Source organism: Sciurus carolinensis, chromosome 4, assembly GCF_902686445.1.
Source record: "Sciurus carolinensis chromosome 4, mSciCar1.2, whole genome shotgun sequence".
Taxonomy (NCBI): domain Eukaryota; kingdom Metazoa; phylum Chordata; class Mammalia; order Rodentia; family Sciuridae; genus Sciurus; species Sciurus carolinensis.
Window position 1 is genome coordinate 162,543,458 of NC_062216.1, and position 15,146 is coordinate 162,558,603.

The 15,146-nt window shown below is 51.2% G+C and overlaps 1 protein-coding gene across 3 annotated transcripts in view; it reads left to right on the top strand.

Moving 5' to 3' along the window:
- Abtb3 (ankyrin repeat and BTB domain containing 3) overlaps positions 1 to 15,146 on the top strand; it is a 268,246-nt gene that overhangs the window by 212,611 nt on the left and 40,489 nt on the right. For all 3 annotated transcript variants that reach the window (XM_047551618.1, XM_047551620.1, XM_047551619.1), the window contains exon 5: positions 14,479 to 14,644. In XM_047551618.1, coding sequence (XP_047407574.1) covers positions 14,479 to 14,644 — 166 coding nt within the window. The remainder of the gene's footprint in view (positions 1 to 14,478; positions 14,645 to 15,146) is intronic.

The following is a 15,146-nucleotide window of genomic DNA, read 5'->3' on the forward strand; positions in this document are numbered from 1 at the left end:
TTTTGCCACTAACAGGGCCTCAACTTCTCAAGAGGAAAGGGTCCAGGTCCCTCGAATGTCTCTCCCAAAGCAGAAGGCAGGGCACAGGTGCTTTTCCTGGTCAAAGGCAGCTTTAATGAGCTGGTTCTTTTCTGCACTCTAGTAGCAGCATTAAATAGCGAGTAGGCACAATTTGGGGGCCAGGATTTCTCCTAGGAACTTCACAGGCATTACATGTACCATTTGCTGCAATAATATAATTTTTTTTTCTTTCTTAGAAAGGTGCACAGAAATTTTGGTGTAGCTTAATTCAGCACAAAGGACTCGATTTGTTCATCTTTTTGCTACCCAAAAGAAAAGGGGGGATAAAATCATCAACTCCAGAACTTGAAGCCTGTGAAAGGGATTTGACTCAGTCTGGGCAAGGGAAGTGTGTGAGGAGGGGGCTTGGAGGAGGAGCCTATCAGAGGCGGGTCCATGGTCTCGGATTTGCCATTTCACGACTCATTTCTGAAGGCATCATTTTATTGTCACACTTACAGAATCCTGTAATGGGAACGACTTGATATGTAAGAAGTGATGCAAAAACATTTTATTCCCCTACACAAAGTTTTCTCAACCTCAGTACTATTGACATTTGCAGCTGGAGAATTCTTTGGGGCAGTGGGGAGGGACTGCCCAGGGCATTATAGGATGTCAATAGCACCCTCTGCTCACAGAGCGGATGCCAGCAGTGACCACCAAGAATATCTCAGACGTTGCCAAATGCCCCTGGGTGTCCAAATCACCCCTGGTTCAGACTCATTGCCCTACACCAATTTAGAAGAAACACATGGATTCTGTCCTTACATATATGGGTGACTTTTCCACACAGGTGGAACAGGACGTCCTCATGATTCCGGCTTCCTGGCCTCAGGAGGGTCTGGAGGTGAGCGGAGCTTTCTCTTTCAGCTCCAACATGGTGGGGGTCTGCCAGTCAGAAGCCATTAGATGGGATTTGTCTCTAGAACACAATTTGGAGGAAAACAGGATAAGGGGGAGGATCTGAGTGAGAAGGACCATGTGCCGAGAAGAAAACGGTAGGGAAACGTGTGTCGGGAGTGGGAAGCAGGTCCCCTGGACTGGGTGGAAGATGGAGAACGGCCCTGAGGAGCCACTGCAGAGACCCTTAAGCCTCAAGGCCATGGTTGGGAATTGTATATTTCTTTGGCCCACAGCCCAGTACCTGGCATCTAGTAGCTCTGACCCAGACAGTATTTGAAGAGAATCAAAGTAAACGTGGGAGACCTGCAACAGCACAGAGAGGCAGTGGAGTAGGTGGTAAGGGCCAATAGCAGCCTGCCTGGGTTCCAGTCTCAGCTCTACCACTGACTGGCTGTGTGACCTTGGGCAAGTTTCTTAGCCTCTCTGGGCTGCAATTGCCTCTTCTGAAGAATGAAGATGAATTTCATAGAGTTAAAGTAAGGATTAGATAAGACCATATATATGAATGAGTATATATTTATGTGGACATTTATATCTATATTACACGTGTATCTATATTACATATGTACTCATTTGCATATATGTATGGACAACACACAAAAGCATATGTGTGTGTATATGCGTAAGACTGGGATAGTTCCTAGCACATAGTAAATGCTACATTGTTTGCTGTTATAGTATTATTATTATTATTATTATTATTATTATTATAATCATTAGAGAACCAATAAAATATTTATGGTACAGAACACTCACTGCCTAGCACACTGTTGGCATGGTCTTTAGGGGATCCGAAGGAATTGATGAAGACTTCTTAAAACGTCTTCTATCTGTAATACTGGAACCCGTCACCCCTCCCTTGTTTAGGGTCCGAACAGCAGTGCCACCAGGAACAGACAAAAATACCAATGAGTGCCCCTGGCTGTGTGTGGAAAGGTGCGGGCCCACATGGAGTCTCCCAACTCAGACTGCTTCAGCACAGGGTGGGCCACCACCCCGGGAGTCCTCCCCTGCGCCTGCAGGGACCTCCCCTTCCTGCAGCCTTCCCACACACCCCCTTTCAGTTCTCTTCCGGTCTTGCTCCTCACAGCAGGAACAGAATGTGACTTTCTTTGTGATTCTCTGGAAATCACTGGGCTGCTTTTAAACATGTGTAAGCCAGCAGATCTCAGTCTCGTTCCCCAACAGGCTGCCTCATCCAGGTGCCCAATAAACTGGGAAGTAAGAGCCACACACAGCAGGATGCACCTGCAGCCCTGAGCTATGCCTCCGGGTCCTGCCAGACACACTCTGCGCACACCGTCCCTGTGGGCCCTGTATGGATCCCCAGAGTCTGGGAAACGGAATCTGCTCTCCTGGACGCTCTGTCCACTTAGGTCTGCAGACTCCAGCTTCTCCCCAGAGTGGGAGAAAGCGGCAGGCAGATTGGGCCTTTTCGGTTCCAGGCAAGGCGTGTTTCCACCCTGCCTACCAGGAGAGGAGCCACAAGGGGCATTTCTTTTCTTAGTCCAAATATTGGGTAGGTGGCAAGCTGCTTCCACAGTGGCTCCAGAGCACAGTGCCCACCCATGTAACAGGTCAGCCTGTGCAGGCTGATAGAGTGACTGTACCACACAGAACTTTTGAAGACCCAGCTTCTCTCCCTCTGGTTGCCTGACAGTTCCTTTAGAGCAGGCGTCAGCAAACCATGGCCCCTGAGTTGGCCTCCTGTGTTGTTGGGTCTTTTTAAATAAAGTTTTATTGGAACACAGCCCATGTCTATTGACTTACGTGCCACCTATAGCTGTCTTCAGGCTCCAGTAGCAGAACTGAGAAGCCACAATAGAGACCATCTGGCCTGCAAGCCTCAAAAAGGGACCATCTTGACTTTTAAGAAAGAGTTTGCTAACCCTGCCCTAGAGCATTGGGTTCACCTGCATGGTCAGAGTAAGGACATTGGCAAGTCCACTTATCAACTGGGGAAGGGAACGATGGAAAGTTGGGCTGGAAGCTTCCACTTAAGCAGATGACCTAGACAGTGTGTGCTGCTAAATGTGCACCAAACAGCTGTCCCAGGAGGGCGGAGGGTGTTCTGTAGCCTTTGCCAGTTCCCATGGCATAGGTAACTTCTGCTAAGGCTGATTTTAAGTGAGCAATGAGATGTCACTGGACGCGGGGTGGAGGAGAGGCACATAGCTGGCTTTTGCAAGCCAGTAAGATCCAGCTCTAGCACAGCACTGGGTTGTGAGTCCCTGTGACACTTCTGCTTCTATTCTGTGAGTGAGAACTTAATCATGTGACCGTAGCCAGCCACACAGAGTAGGCAAGTGCCATCCCCAGCTGAGTACCCGTGTGCTCAGCCGCAACTCCTGAGCACGGGTGATCCTCTGTTCTGATGAGGAAGAAGCAGAGAACTGATGCTGGGGTGGGCAGTTAGCACGCACTGCCACCCTTTCTTCCCCAGGTGAAAGTGCTTCACGACTGGAAAACAGAACAGGGAAGCTGGAATGTGGGGATGGACGAGGGAGAGGATGATTGTCTCGTAAAGAGTGGAATTCGAGCACCAGAAAACACGTCATCAACTCAGAGTGCCCGTGCTGGGAAGCACCCAGGAGCCTGCAGCCCTGCATCTCATTTCAGCCATGAGGAATCTTGTGAGAAGCCAGGTGATTTGTCGCGTGCCTCTTGGTTGATGGAGCGGTGACAGAACCCCGTTATCCTGGCTCTCCAGGGTCCTGAAAGACCTGGGTGTTCTTCCCTCCTCTTGAACTCTGGCCATGCCTCAGAATCCTGCACCCCAAACTCCAGGCAGCCAGGTCTCTGCATCAGAGGCTGCACGAGAGGAACCCCATTTGCTGTCCTTGGCTTGGGTGTCGCTTGGCAGCCACCACGGGGTTCCCCAGAGACCCTGGAGAGGTAGCTGGGTGCCTGGAGTGCTGCGGATGGCTGGCACAGGTCCACATCGGCCGAACCCACGGTGGTCACCAGCGTCGCACCTCCCACCCAGGTGCGCGTCTGCCTTCAGAGCACCCGAAGGCAGGCGCATGCGCGGTTCACTCGGTCCCCACAGGAGCGGGACACGCACGAGCGGTGCTCCCGCCCTACAGCGGGGGCAGCAGAGGCCATGATGTGGCCCAGGGCTGCGCAGCAAGGAGGGAGGCTGTGTGAGCCGCGACCTCCAATCGGCGGCCTTCCCTGACACCCCCGTCAAGTTCTCAAGCATTCGATGGCCCTACCCTGGAAGTCACGGCCCCCTCTTCCCTACAGGTCCCAACTCGGAATGCCAGGGAGAGATGCCAAGGCTAGCGGCCTGGTCCTCAATTCCCATTGTGAGCCCTTCTCTCAGCCTCTTCCCGGGCACCTTGGTTTTCATTGCACTGTTACCTGAGTAGCTGGGCAGACTCTCACCCTCCTGGTTGGTGGCAGCCTTGTAAGGACAGGCCCATGTCTGACGTGCTGGCTGCCGGACCCCAGCATCTAACCTGGCACCTGGACCTTCCATGGGTGAGGGAAGGAATCCCGGTGCTTCCCTTGGACTGCCACTTCCTGTGGGTGGCTGCAACCCCAGCATTTGGCACAGGGTGGCTGTTCAGTAATGTTGACCTCTGGTATTGGGCCGGACCAGGGCGAGGGGACTCAGAGGAATATAGGCGGAACTGAAGCCAGGACTGTGGAATGAGACAGGGGATGCTGAAATGGAGGGCCGTGGAACCAGGTGACTTGAGGACGTGATGCTTCACCCCTTGGAGCCCCTGTCTCCTGAGGTTACAATGGGGATACTGAAACTTGACCTTGAGTTTCCTGATGTGGTTTAAGCAAGAGACGAGTGGGAGCTGAGCCGGGCTGCCTGGGTCCCCTGCCAGCCCCACCACCTAGAGCTGTGTGACCGTGAGCGTGAACCTCGGCACCTCCATTTTTTGTTCTGCAAAGTGAGGATAACAGTCCCCGGTTTGGGGTTTGTTTTGGAGATTAAGCGAGTTTAATCTTAATGTGAAAAGCTTAGCAAACAGAACACTACTTATAAATGCCTGTTATTAGTATATTAACTGAAGTGTGTTCAGGAAGCTGTTCATCCATGTTTACTGTTTCTCCCATTGTTCCTACCTTTGCTCTCCTCCAAGACATCTAGTCTGACCAGTGGCCTTGGGCATCATACCATAACCCACATAAGGAACCATTGGAGCCTAGGCAGCATAGTAGGGCTGCATCCTCTCACTTTCTCTCCAAGACAAACACCTCAGCCTGCACCCTGCAGTGGTAGGCTTCTGGCACTTTCTATGTGAACCCGCTACAGTGGCCTCTCTCCTTGTGTGGTCCCTGTGCAGGCCCCTGGCTGCTGCCTCAGAGTCGGACCTTGGAAATTTCTCAGTCCCAGATGGCCAGCCTGTCGTTGAGTCCCGGATGAACAGAGCAAAAGCACATGGGCAGGAAACATGGAAAACACCCGGAGCTACAGCGGAGCTCTCGGGCCCAGCAAGTGAGAGTCCTCCATGGAGCTGGGCTCAAAGTGACCAGGCTGCAGAGCAGTTGAGAGGCCCTTGGCACCCAAGGCCTGCCTTGGCTGGAGAAGGGAGGTGGCCTGGTTAAATCCCCACAGAGAGGACCTACAATTACAGAGTCGTGGTCATGAGTATGAGTATAAGTCACCTGGCTCAGGTTTGTTACCATCACACACCATGCTGAGTGGTTCAAGAGTATTTTCCCTTTAAACTCCTTACAGGTACCTCAGTGGTCATCCCCGTTTTGCTGATGGGGAAACAGGCGTAGAGAGGTGACCTGCCAATAAGGAACAGCCCTGGGATGTGAGCGCTGGGCTCGGGCACTGGGCTGTGCTGCTGGGTGAGAGCACAGGCTTCGGGTCGGACACTCAGCCGCGCCAGTCCCTTGCTGGAGAATGGGGACATCCTCCTCCTCTCCTTCTAGGAGAAGATCAGAGGAAGCAGCAGATGCTGAGCACTCAGCACAGTGCCTGGCCACCATTAGCATGCACTCAGGGGTGGCTTTTTAATTGCTGACCATGGTCAGGGTGCTCCGGGGGCCTCTGGGACACAGATTTCCAAGTCCTGGTACGAGGAGTCCCTGCAGGACCTGTGCTTCCAGACCGGAGCTGCCCCTCTTGGCCAGTGGATTGCTGAGCCGGCCATGAAGAGTGATTCCATCAGGAGCCAGGTGCTGGGTTCACATCCTGAGTCCTTACCAGCCGTGACCGTGAGCAAGTACCGTGATTGGGGTGGGGTTTGTCCTCTGCGTTCATATATTGGAGGCTTGGTCCTCAGCACGGTGGTGGAACCTTTCAGACGTAGGGACTCGGAGGTCACTGGGGTGCTGCCCTCCGAAGGGATTTCTGCAGTTCTCCTGCGACCCTGGTTAGCTCTTGAGAGAGGGTTGTGGTAGAAGAACAAGATCGGCCCTGCCCCACTCTGGCTTCCTGTCTCCCCATGTGATCTCTCCCCCTTGCACACACTCCTGCCATCCATCATGATGTGTCACATCAGGGGACTTTACCAGAGGTCGATCTGAGGGGTCTCCTGATCTTGTGCCTCTAGAACTGTGAGCTAAATGAACCTGTTTCTTTGTAATTAGCTGGTTTCAGGTATTTTGTTATAGCAACAGAAACAGGCTAACGCAACCAGTTAATTAACCTCTCTGTGCCCTCTTTTCCTTATTTACCAAATCGACTTAAAATATTGCCTGCCTCACAGGATAATGATGAGAATTAAACAAGTTAATGCTTGTAGAAAGCTTATAGTACACCCGGTGTGAAGTAAGTGCTATCTCAAGATTAAAATACAGAGAGTAATGTGAGGTTCCCATTTTATGAGTGAGAAAACTAAAGGACAGTCAGCAAGCTGGTGCAGGGTTACCTGGCCGTGAGGGCAAAGCCAAGAGATGAACCCCAGTGTCCAAGCCCAGGTTCTCCAGGCTTCCCAGAATTTCACTGCATCTGACTGGCAGGGAGCCAGGAGCTTCCAGGTACCTTCCAGCACCAGTGGGGTTGGGATTGACCCTAGAGCAGAGAAGAAAAGATCAGGAGCCTTGTTGGGCAGTCCCACAGTCCCCTGAGGGCTCTGCCTGTTTCCACTGGCTGGATGGTTCCAGAAACTCCCCTGAGCCTCTGTCATTGCTAGAGGGTCACTTGCAAAACCATGCAGGACCGGGCAGCAGCCTTTCTGGGAGCCAGGCTTCCCCCGTGGGGAAAGGACTGCCTTGACTCTGATGGTATTCATTAGACACAGTGTCTCATTTGAGACCTTAAGAAGCACTACTATGAGGGTCGCAGGTTCAAAGCCAGCCTCAGCGACTCAGCGAGACCCTGTCTCCAAATAAAATATAGAAAAGGGCTGGGGATGTGACTCAGTGGTTAAGGCCCCTGGGTTCAATCCCCAGTACCAGGAAAAGCAGCGCCCTGGAGTCTCTGTCTGTGTAGTTACTTTATATTCTTTCCCACCAGCTGCCTTTGGCTTTGTAATTTATAACAATTGTGATACGAGGAATCTGACAGGAAATGAGAGCTGTGTGCTAAGCACTATTCATGGATTATCTCATTTGATCGACACCCAGGATCCTATGAGTCAGGAATTATTACTAAATCTTCTTTTACAGATGAGAAAATCAAATAACAAAGTAGCTAAGTAACTGGCCCCAAGACCACACAGCCACGAAGTAACAGAACTGGGACTTGAACCCAGGTAGGGAGACACAGGAGTTGGCGCTCGCAGCTTCTGTGCTGGCCCTACGGGATGATAAATGCATACAGATATCCGGGGGTCACCAGCCTGCATTTGTCCCTTGGAAGGCACCGAGAGACCAGCAGAATGCTTTGACACGCCCCCCCCCCCCATGTCAGTGCTGGCTCCTTTCTTGGGGAGAAAAGGCAGTGCGGTCCCAAGTCCCCTGCTGGCCTTCTGAAAACATCTTTCTCAGTCACTCAGTCCCTGAAGTGGTGGACGATATTGAGCAAGTCTCTCAGGGCTGGGGCACTTGAGAAATCAGAGAAATTGACCAGCTCGGTAGCTGAACTTCTTACTTGAATTGATCAGATCTTTTATTGCGTTGTTGAAAGCCACTCAAGGGGAAAACCACAGAGTTGGCTGGCTTCTGGTGAAGCCCCAGGTGACTGGCTTAATAGTCTTCTGCATAGATAAGTCAGGCACAAAGGAGAGCTCACAGATTTGTTCAGGCCACATGGGGACCTGCTGGTTTACAGCAGTGGAGATCCTTCAGGGACTTCCAGAGAGAGTAAACAGAGCCCTGAGCCCAGTTCACAGGAAGGCTGCAGGAATTTGGGTTTGGTTTTGTTTTTTTCCCAGAATTAAATTCTCTAACAAACTGGGTTGAACAGAAACCCATGTTTGCACACTTTTGTAGGAAATGTTTCTTACCTTTATTTTTCTCGCCTGACCTAACTGGTAAAGTTCAGTAGGCAGAACTCTATTTACTTTGTGTGTCCAAGGGAGTCTTGATAAACAGGTGCTTTTCCTGGGGTCTGGTTTCAAGAATGAAAGGTGCCAGGACCCCCCCCAAATGGGGAAAAGGCCATCTCTTTAAAAATACATGGTGTTGCAGACTGGAGTTGTAGCTCAGCGGCAGAGCACTTGCTTAGCGCGTGTGAGGCACTGGGTTCACTTCTCAGCACCACATATAAATGAATAAATAAAATAAAGGTTTTGTGTCCACCTACAACTAAAAATTTTTTTAAAAATACATAGTTTTGGGAAAGTGGATATCAGGCAGAAGGAAATTAGATCCTGATCTCACAGCAATTACAAAAAATCAACTCAAAATGGATTCAAGACTTAAATGTAAGGCCTGAAACTGTAAAACTGCTAGAAGAAAGCATAGAGTTTTGCTCCATGACTTTGGTCTTGGCAGTGATTATTTGGACACGTTCCCCAAAGCACAGACAACAAAAGCAAACATAGACAAAGAGGATTGACTCACATTGAAAAGCTTCTGCACAGCAAAGGAAGCAATCAACAGAGGGACGAGAGAACCTAGAGAGTGGGACAAAGTATTTGCCAACCATACACCTGATAAGATGTTACTATCCAGAAAACATAAGGAATTCAATCGCAAGAAAACAAAAAATTTAAAAATGAGCAAAAAATCTGAATAGACATTTCTCGAAAGAAGACATGCAAATGGGCAGACGTATATGAAAAAATGCTGCACGTCACCGATCATCAGGAAAATGCAAATTCAAGCTACAATAGGGTAACGGTTCCCATCTGTTAGAATGGCAACTGTCAAAAAGATGAAAGATAAGTGCAGGCAAGATGGTGAAGAAAAGGGAATCCTTGTATACTTCACATAGTCAGAATGGAAAACATTATGGAGGGGCCTCAAAAAAAAGTACAACTCAAAAAATACCATACGATCCAGCAATCTCACTGCTAGGTACATAGCCTCAGTATGTCAAGAGATATTCTGTATTCCAAAGTTCTTTGGAGGATTCTTCACAGTAGCCAAAAGATACAGAATCAGCCTAACTGTCCATCAATAGAAGACTCGATGAAGAAACTGTGGTATATATGCACAATGGAACACTACTCAGCCTTTAAAAAGGAAATCCTGTCATTTGTGACCACCTAAATGAACCTGGAGAACATTATGTTAAATGCAATAAGCCAGTCACAGAAAGACAAATACTGCATGATCTCACTATACATGGAATCCAAAAAAGTTGAATGCAGAGAACCTTGAGACTACAACAGCAGATACCAGGGACTGGAGGTGGAGAGAGGATCAGCAAGGTGTTGGTCAAAGGATACACATATGCAGTGAGACAGGAGGAGTAAACTTGAGAGCTCTATTGTACAACATGGCAACTATAATTAATAGCAACATATTATATACTTGAAAATTGCTACGAGAGTAGATTTGAAGTGTTCTCACCACAAATAAATGATAAGTACATGAGGCAATACATATATTAATTATCCTAATTTAACCCTTCCACAACATATGCATATTTCAAAACATCATGTTGTACACCATAAATATATATGCAATTTTAGTGATCAGTTAATTTATTTAAAAATAAAAATGAATGGACCCTGCCTGTCTCCCCTACCCGTCAGCACTGGTGCAGGGGCACTGTTCTGGTGACAACAGATAACAAGATAGATGTGGTCCAGCCCCCAGGAGGCCAGCGTGAGAGTGGAAAAAAAACAACCTTTTTTTAAATAAAAAGTAAACTAAAAAAAGGCTCAGCCTGTGAAAGGTGACCATACCCAGGAGACAGAGGAGACTGGCCAGGAGATGGGGCGGGTGAAGGCAGAGAGGGGCGTGTCCTTGTCTGAGTGGACTGGTCAGAGGAGGCCTCCCGACACCTGGCCTTCACGCTACCCTTGAAGATCCAGGACGGGCCTTCCTGGGAGCAGGAAGAGCGGGCGCACAGCGCTGGAGGCAGGAACCCCAGGCCTGAGGGGGAGGCCGAGGAGGGTTCCTGGTGCAGAACAAGGAGGGAGGAGACGGAGCAGGGGAGAAGAGCAGGGGAGATGGAGCAGGGTGGGGTGAGCTCTGGAGGCTTCCAGGGGTCGGGGCAGGATTTTATCCTCCATACCCCGGGCGGGCGGTGGCGAAAGGCTTTAAGCAGGGGCAAGTGTGGTCTGATCTTGGGCAAGAGAGGGGTGTGAATGGGGAGAAGGATGAAAGCGAGAGGCCACGAGGAGGCTCCACACCATGAGGAGGTGTCTACAGCCCCCCAACCAGAGATGGAGGGCGGTGCTCAGGACCAGGGAGGGGCCGCCGGTGCAGAGAAGTCGATGGATTTGGGAGATGGGTGGAAAACCAACAGCCCCTGGGATGGATACGGGCGTGAGACCAGGTTCTAGGTGGACAGTGGTGCCGTTCACTGAGGTGGGTGACCGGGGACAGGTTTGGAGGTGGGACCAGGTGTGTTCCTAAGCACTTCCATCAGGGAGATGCTCCACTTGAGGGTCCAAGAGACATGGAGAGATTAGCTCCAGCAGAAGCTGGATGTACGGGCACGTTGGCGCGATGGAGCATGCCGGGCCGCTCCATGCAGGACGGGACGGGGCGTCAGGTCATCCGGTCAAATCCTGGCTCGCCCCTGGAATCAACTCTGAGACTTGGGAAGCTCCCTTGCCTCAGTTTGCCCGTCTCTGAGTGAGGCTTGTAATAGCTCTTAGATCACCGACTTGTGATGATCGCGTGAGTGAATGTGTGGAAAGAGCTTAGATTTCAGTAATAAGTATTCAATCAATGTCGACTTCTTGTAATAACAATTATCGTCACATCATCTGAGCTGCAGTGATTTTTTTGCCATTTGTCTCTTTCTAATTAAAATCAAGGACCTGTGTAGCTGGTAAACACTTCTGACATTCTTGGAATTATCCGTTTCTGAGCCTTGAGCTCTGAACACGGGATCTGTCTCCCTCCTCCGGGGCTCCTTAGCATGGGGCCCAGCGCACAGTAGGTGCCCAATAATGTTTATCCAGTCACGTGGAATTAGCTTGACTACCAGGGGAGGAAAGCTTACTTGAATGAGTCCACGAAGCACTGATGCCATCAGAAGGGACTCAGAGACGGGAAATGACAGTGAGGGTTTTTCCATGACAGCGACAGTTTATAGCATCTTCATCCCAAGATGGAGCTCTGGCTTCCACAATGCAGCCTGTTCCAGATTTGGCAGTGCTCTGGGGGGAAAGGGGAAGTACTGGAGAATGATATGGGCCATGTTCTACTGCCGTATTGTGTGCGGGTACAAACACGCAACAACAAATCACACCATTAGGTACGGCCACCGTGCACCAATAGCAATATGGAAAAATAAGAAAGATGAGACAGAAAATTAAATCAATAAAATAAAAATTGGGGGGGGGGGAGTAGGAAGGCCATTCCTGCGGTGTGTCAAGTCTGATAGCTTCCCAAGATTTGTGCACACACACACCCCAGCGTGGGGTCCAGATACTTCAGCACGACACACGCAGGCCCCACCTTACCCCTCCCAGAGGCCTCTGCGATGGACACCCTAGGGCCTTGCCCTGTTTCTCTGACGCTGTGAAACTGCTTCTTTAGCCATCATTAGGGACCACTGGTCCCTTGGATGAAGGCTGCTGCCCCACCAACAGTCCCTCCTCTCTGGAGACAGGCACTGTTTACACGTCAGAGGGATTCATGGTTTCTCTGCATGTTTTGTCTGGATCCCTGGGAGATAGTTCTATCTTTTCTCAGATAAAAGATAGCACAAATGGTTAATTTCAGACAAACAGTGGACCATGTTTTAGTATAAGTGTGTCCCGTGCAATATGTCTTTGGTATTTTTTATTTGCTTGATCTGGTAACCCTAGCTGCAGGAGACCCAAGTTCAACACCCCCATGAACTAAAACCAAGAAACCCTGAGGCTCAGCCCCAGTCTGTGCCCTAGAAGTTCATGTCTGAGCCAGGCCTGTAGTCCTTCAGTCCTTCCCACTACCCAAGGGGGCTCCCTGGAGACCCTGCCAGCAACATCGGGGTGGCCTTGATTCCCCCGCCTGCCACGGAAAGGCCTTGAACCTGGAGTCCAGGTCCTGGCCAGTTGTAATCTCCTAAATACTTCTCAATGTCCCTCAGGGCTCTCCTACAGATAGACCCTGGAGGCCTTGCCTGACGCCCAGTTCCTGGGGTGTAGATGCAGATAGACCCCACCTCAACAGCAGGCCTTGGGTCTCTGGGCCCTGGTGGCGGTCTGTGCCACGCCAGCTCCCCCTGGTGGCTGGAACACGCTCCCGGTGTTCTGCCCAAGGATCCTCAGCCCGGCAGAGATGAATGGCAGACAGGACCCTGCGACAGGCACAGGCATCTGTCCACCTCCCGAGGCTCTCTGGGTGGCTCAGCCCCAGACCCGGCCTTCCTGGTGAATGGGGGCCTCGGTGCCGTCGACACCCCCTCATGTCCCCCAGTGATGAAAAAGAAGGAGGTGTCCCGCTGGCATCCGGCTGTCATGACCTGGAGCTCTGACCGCCTGGCTCCTTTCCTCGGTTCCCAGCCTCTGACGGCAAGCGGAGGGAATTCCAAGGGGTCGGGTGGGCCAGCTCCTGCTGACATGGTGGGCCTTGGGGGACCTGGACGGCCTGAGTCTGAGCAGCAGCACCCCGCAGGGTGGAGGCTGCTCCCAGCTCAGCGCTTCACTCAGCACCGACCTGTCTCCGGCCTGCCTCTGTGGCTGGCTCCTCCCTCCCTTCCTCCCTGCCTCTGAGAACTGCCAGCCAGCATGTCCCTGGCCTGCTCAGCCCCCTCACCGGCTTGAAGATAAAGCCTGGACCTTCTGCACTAAGGCAGCCGTCCCTGTCATCTTGCTCCTACCCCTCAGCTCCTGCCACTCTCTTCCCAGAAGGTTTTGCCCCAGAAACCCTAAATCTCCACCGCAACCCTCACACTGCCTGCCACGTCCCGTCTCCAGACTTCTGTTCAAGGTGCTTCCACCCTCTCTTCTCCTGTCCCCTAAGACACAGCTCAGGGGTCACCTCCCTAGGAAGCGTGGCTGGATCCCCTGGGCTCTGGTCCAGCTTCCTCCTCTTCCCACAGTGCACTTGCTCCGACCCCTCAACCCTTGCATCTTCCACACTGAATGACGACAGCCCATGCCCGCCTCCTCTGTCCTTCCAGGTGGTTTCCTAGAAGAGAGGCCGTGACCTCTTTACCTTTGTGTTCTCAGCGCTCAGAGCAGAATTTGACACAAGCTCAATAAATATGTAGTGATTCGATAATTAATTAATGGATCCATTCACCAGGAGAAGGAAGTGACATTTTTACCATCAGAATCTGTCACCTGTTTGATCCCTTGACGACCCTCCCCGCCCCATCCCTAGCCTTCCTCCTTCCATCCAGCTGGCTGACACTTCAATGCACTTTGTCACATATGCTCAAGTTATTTCACAGACTCTCCGTCTTGTTCTGCTTGGAATGTAGGGAGATCTGCCATTCTGGGTTCCTTCCACTCACATTCCTTAACACCCCACGTGCCAAGCGGGGATGAAGAGAGATGCAAAGTCCCCACTCTCAGAACTCCCGGGCCTAGTGTGAGGAGCAGACAGGACAGGCAAACGGGAGGCACCGTGCCTGGGGGACAGTGTCACATAGTAGACACGCAGGCTGGCTCTTCACACGGACTACCCTGATCCCCATCCCGGCTCTGCCACTTGCAGACTGTATGCCTTGGGAAGGTCCCTTACATGCTTCTGTCTCCCCAGGTTTAAAGAGGGGTGCTGATAGGACCCTAACTCTGGTTTTGTGGACACTAGCTGAATTATTAACAGTGAAGCCAGGGCCTACCCATAAAGACAGTCAGTAACTCTTCTCCGCATGATGCTTAGGTGGGTGGGCTGTGAGACATAAGAGGGCAAGGTAGAACAGCGGCAGTTATAAAGGACAAAGGATCAAGGAACATAAGGAGGAAGTCTTTTTAGAGGAGCCTAGGAACTAGCCAGGTACATGAAAAGGCAAAGGCCGGGCTTCCCGAGGAGTCTGCTCTGCAGGGACCAGGCCCCAGGGGAGCTGCTACACCACGTGACCATCTCTTCCTCCCTCAGGGCGGACGACTGCTTTTGTGCTTCTCGGAAGCTGGACGCCGTGGCCATCGAAGCCAAATTTAAGCAAGACCTGGGTTTTCGGATGCTGAACTGCGGGCGGACGGACCTGGTGAAGCAGGCAGTGTCTCTGCTGGGGCCTGACGGGATCAACACCATGAGTGAACAGGTACAGGCTCCAGGTGTCCGAGCCAGCACCGCCTGCTCCTGCCTCACCCCGCAGCAAGGTGGAAGCGCAGGCGCTGGGGCGAGGCGCCCCCTGCTGGCCACTTAGGTGGTCTTTTTTTCAAAGGTTTATTTTTTATAGTGTTATTTTTCTCTCTCTCTTTTGGACACATCCAGGCTTATTTCACCCAAACTTTTAGGCTGTGCCTAAGAGACACAGTCTGGAGACCCTAAGAGGCAACTCAGAAATAGGCAGCATCCCCACCACCCCCAAAATCCTGAAACTGGTACAAGAGTCTCTCAAGATGCCCCATGAGGGGAAATGTCACAGACAGAGAAAACAGACAGCAGTGAACTCCAAAGGAAAGTTACAAGGGACACATGGGGTGGCTTGGCATGGGCAGCTCACACAGTGAGTTCCAGGACGGGGCGGCAGGGATGATTTACTTCATTACAGCTAACAATTTTCTTGAGAAATACTTAGTATCCCTAACACACACACACAT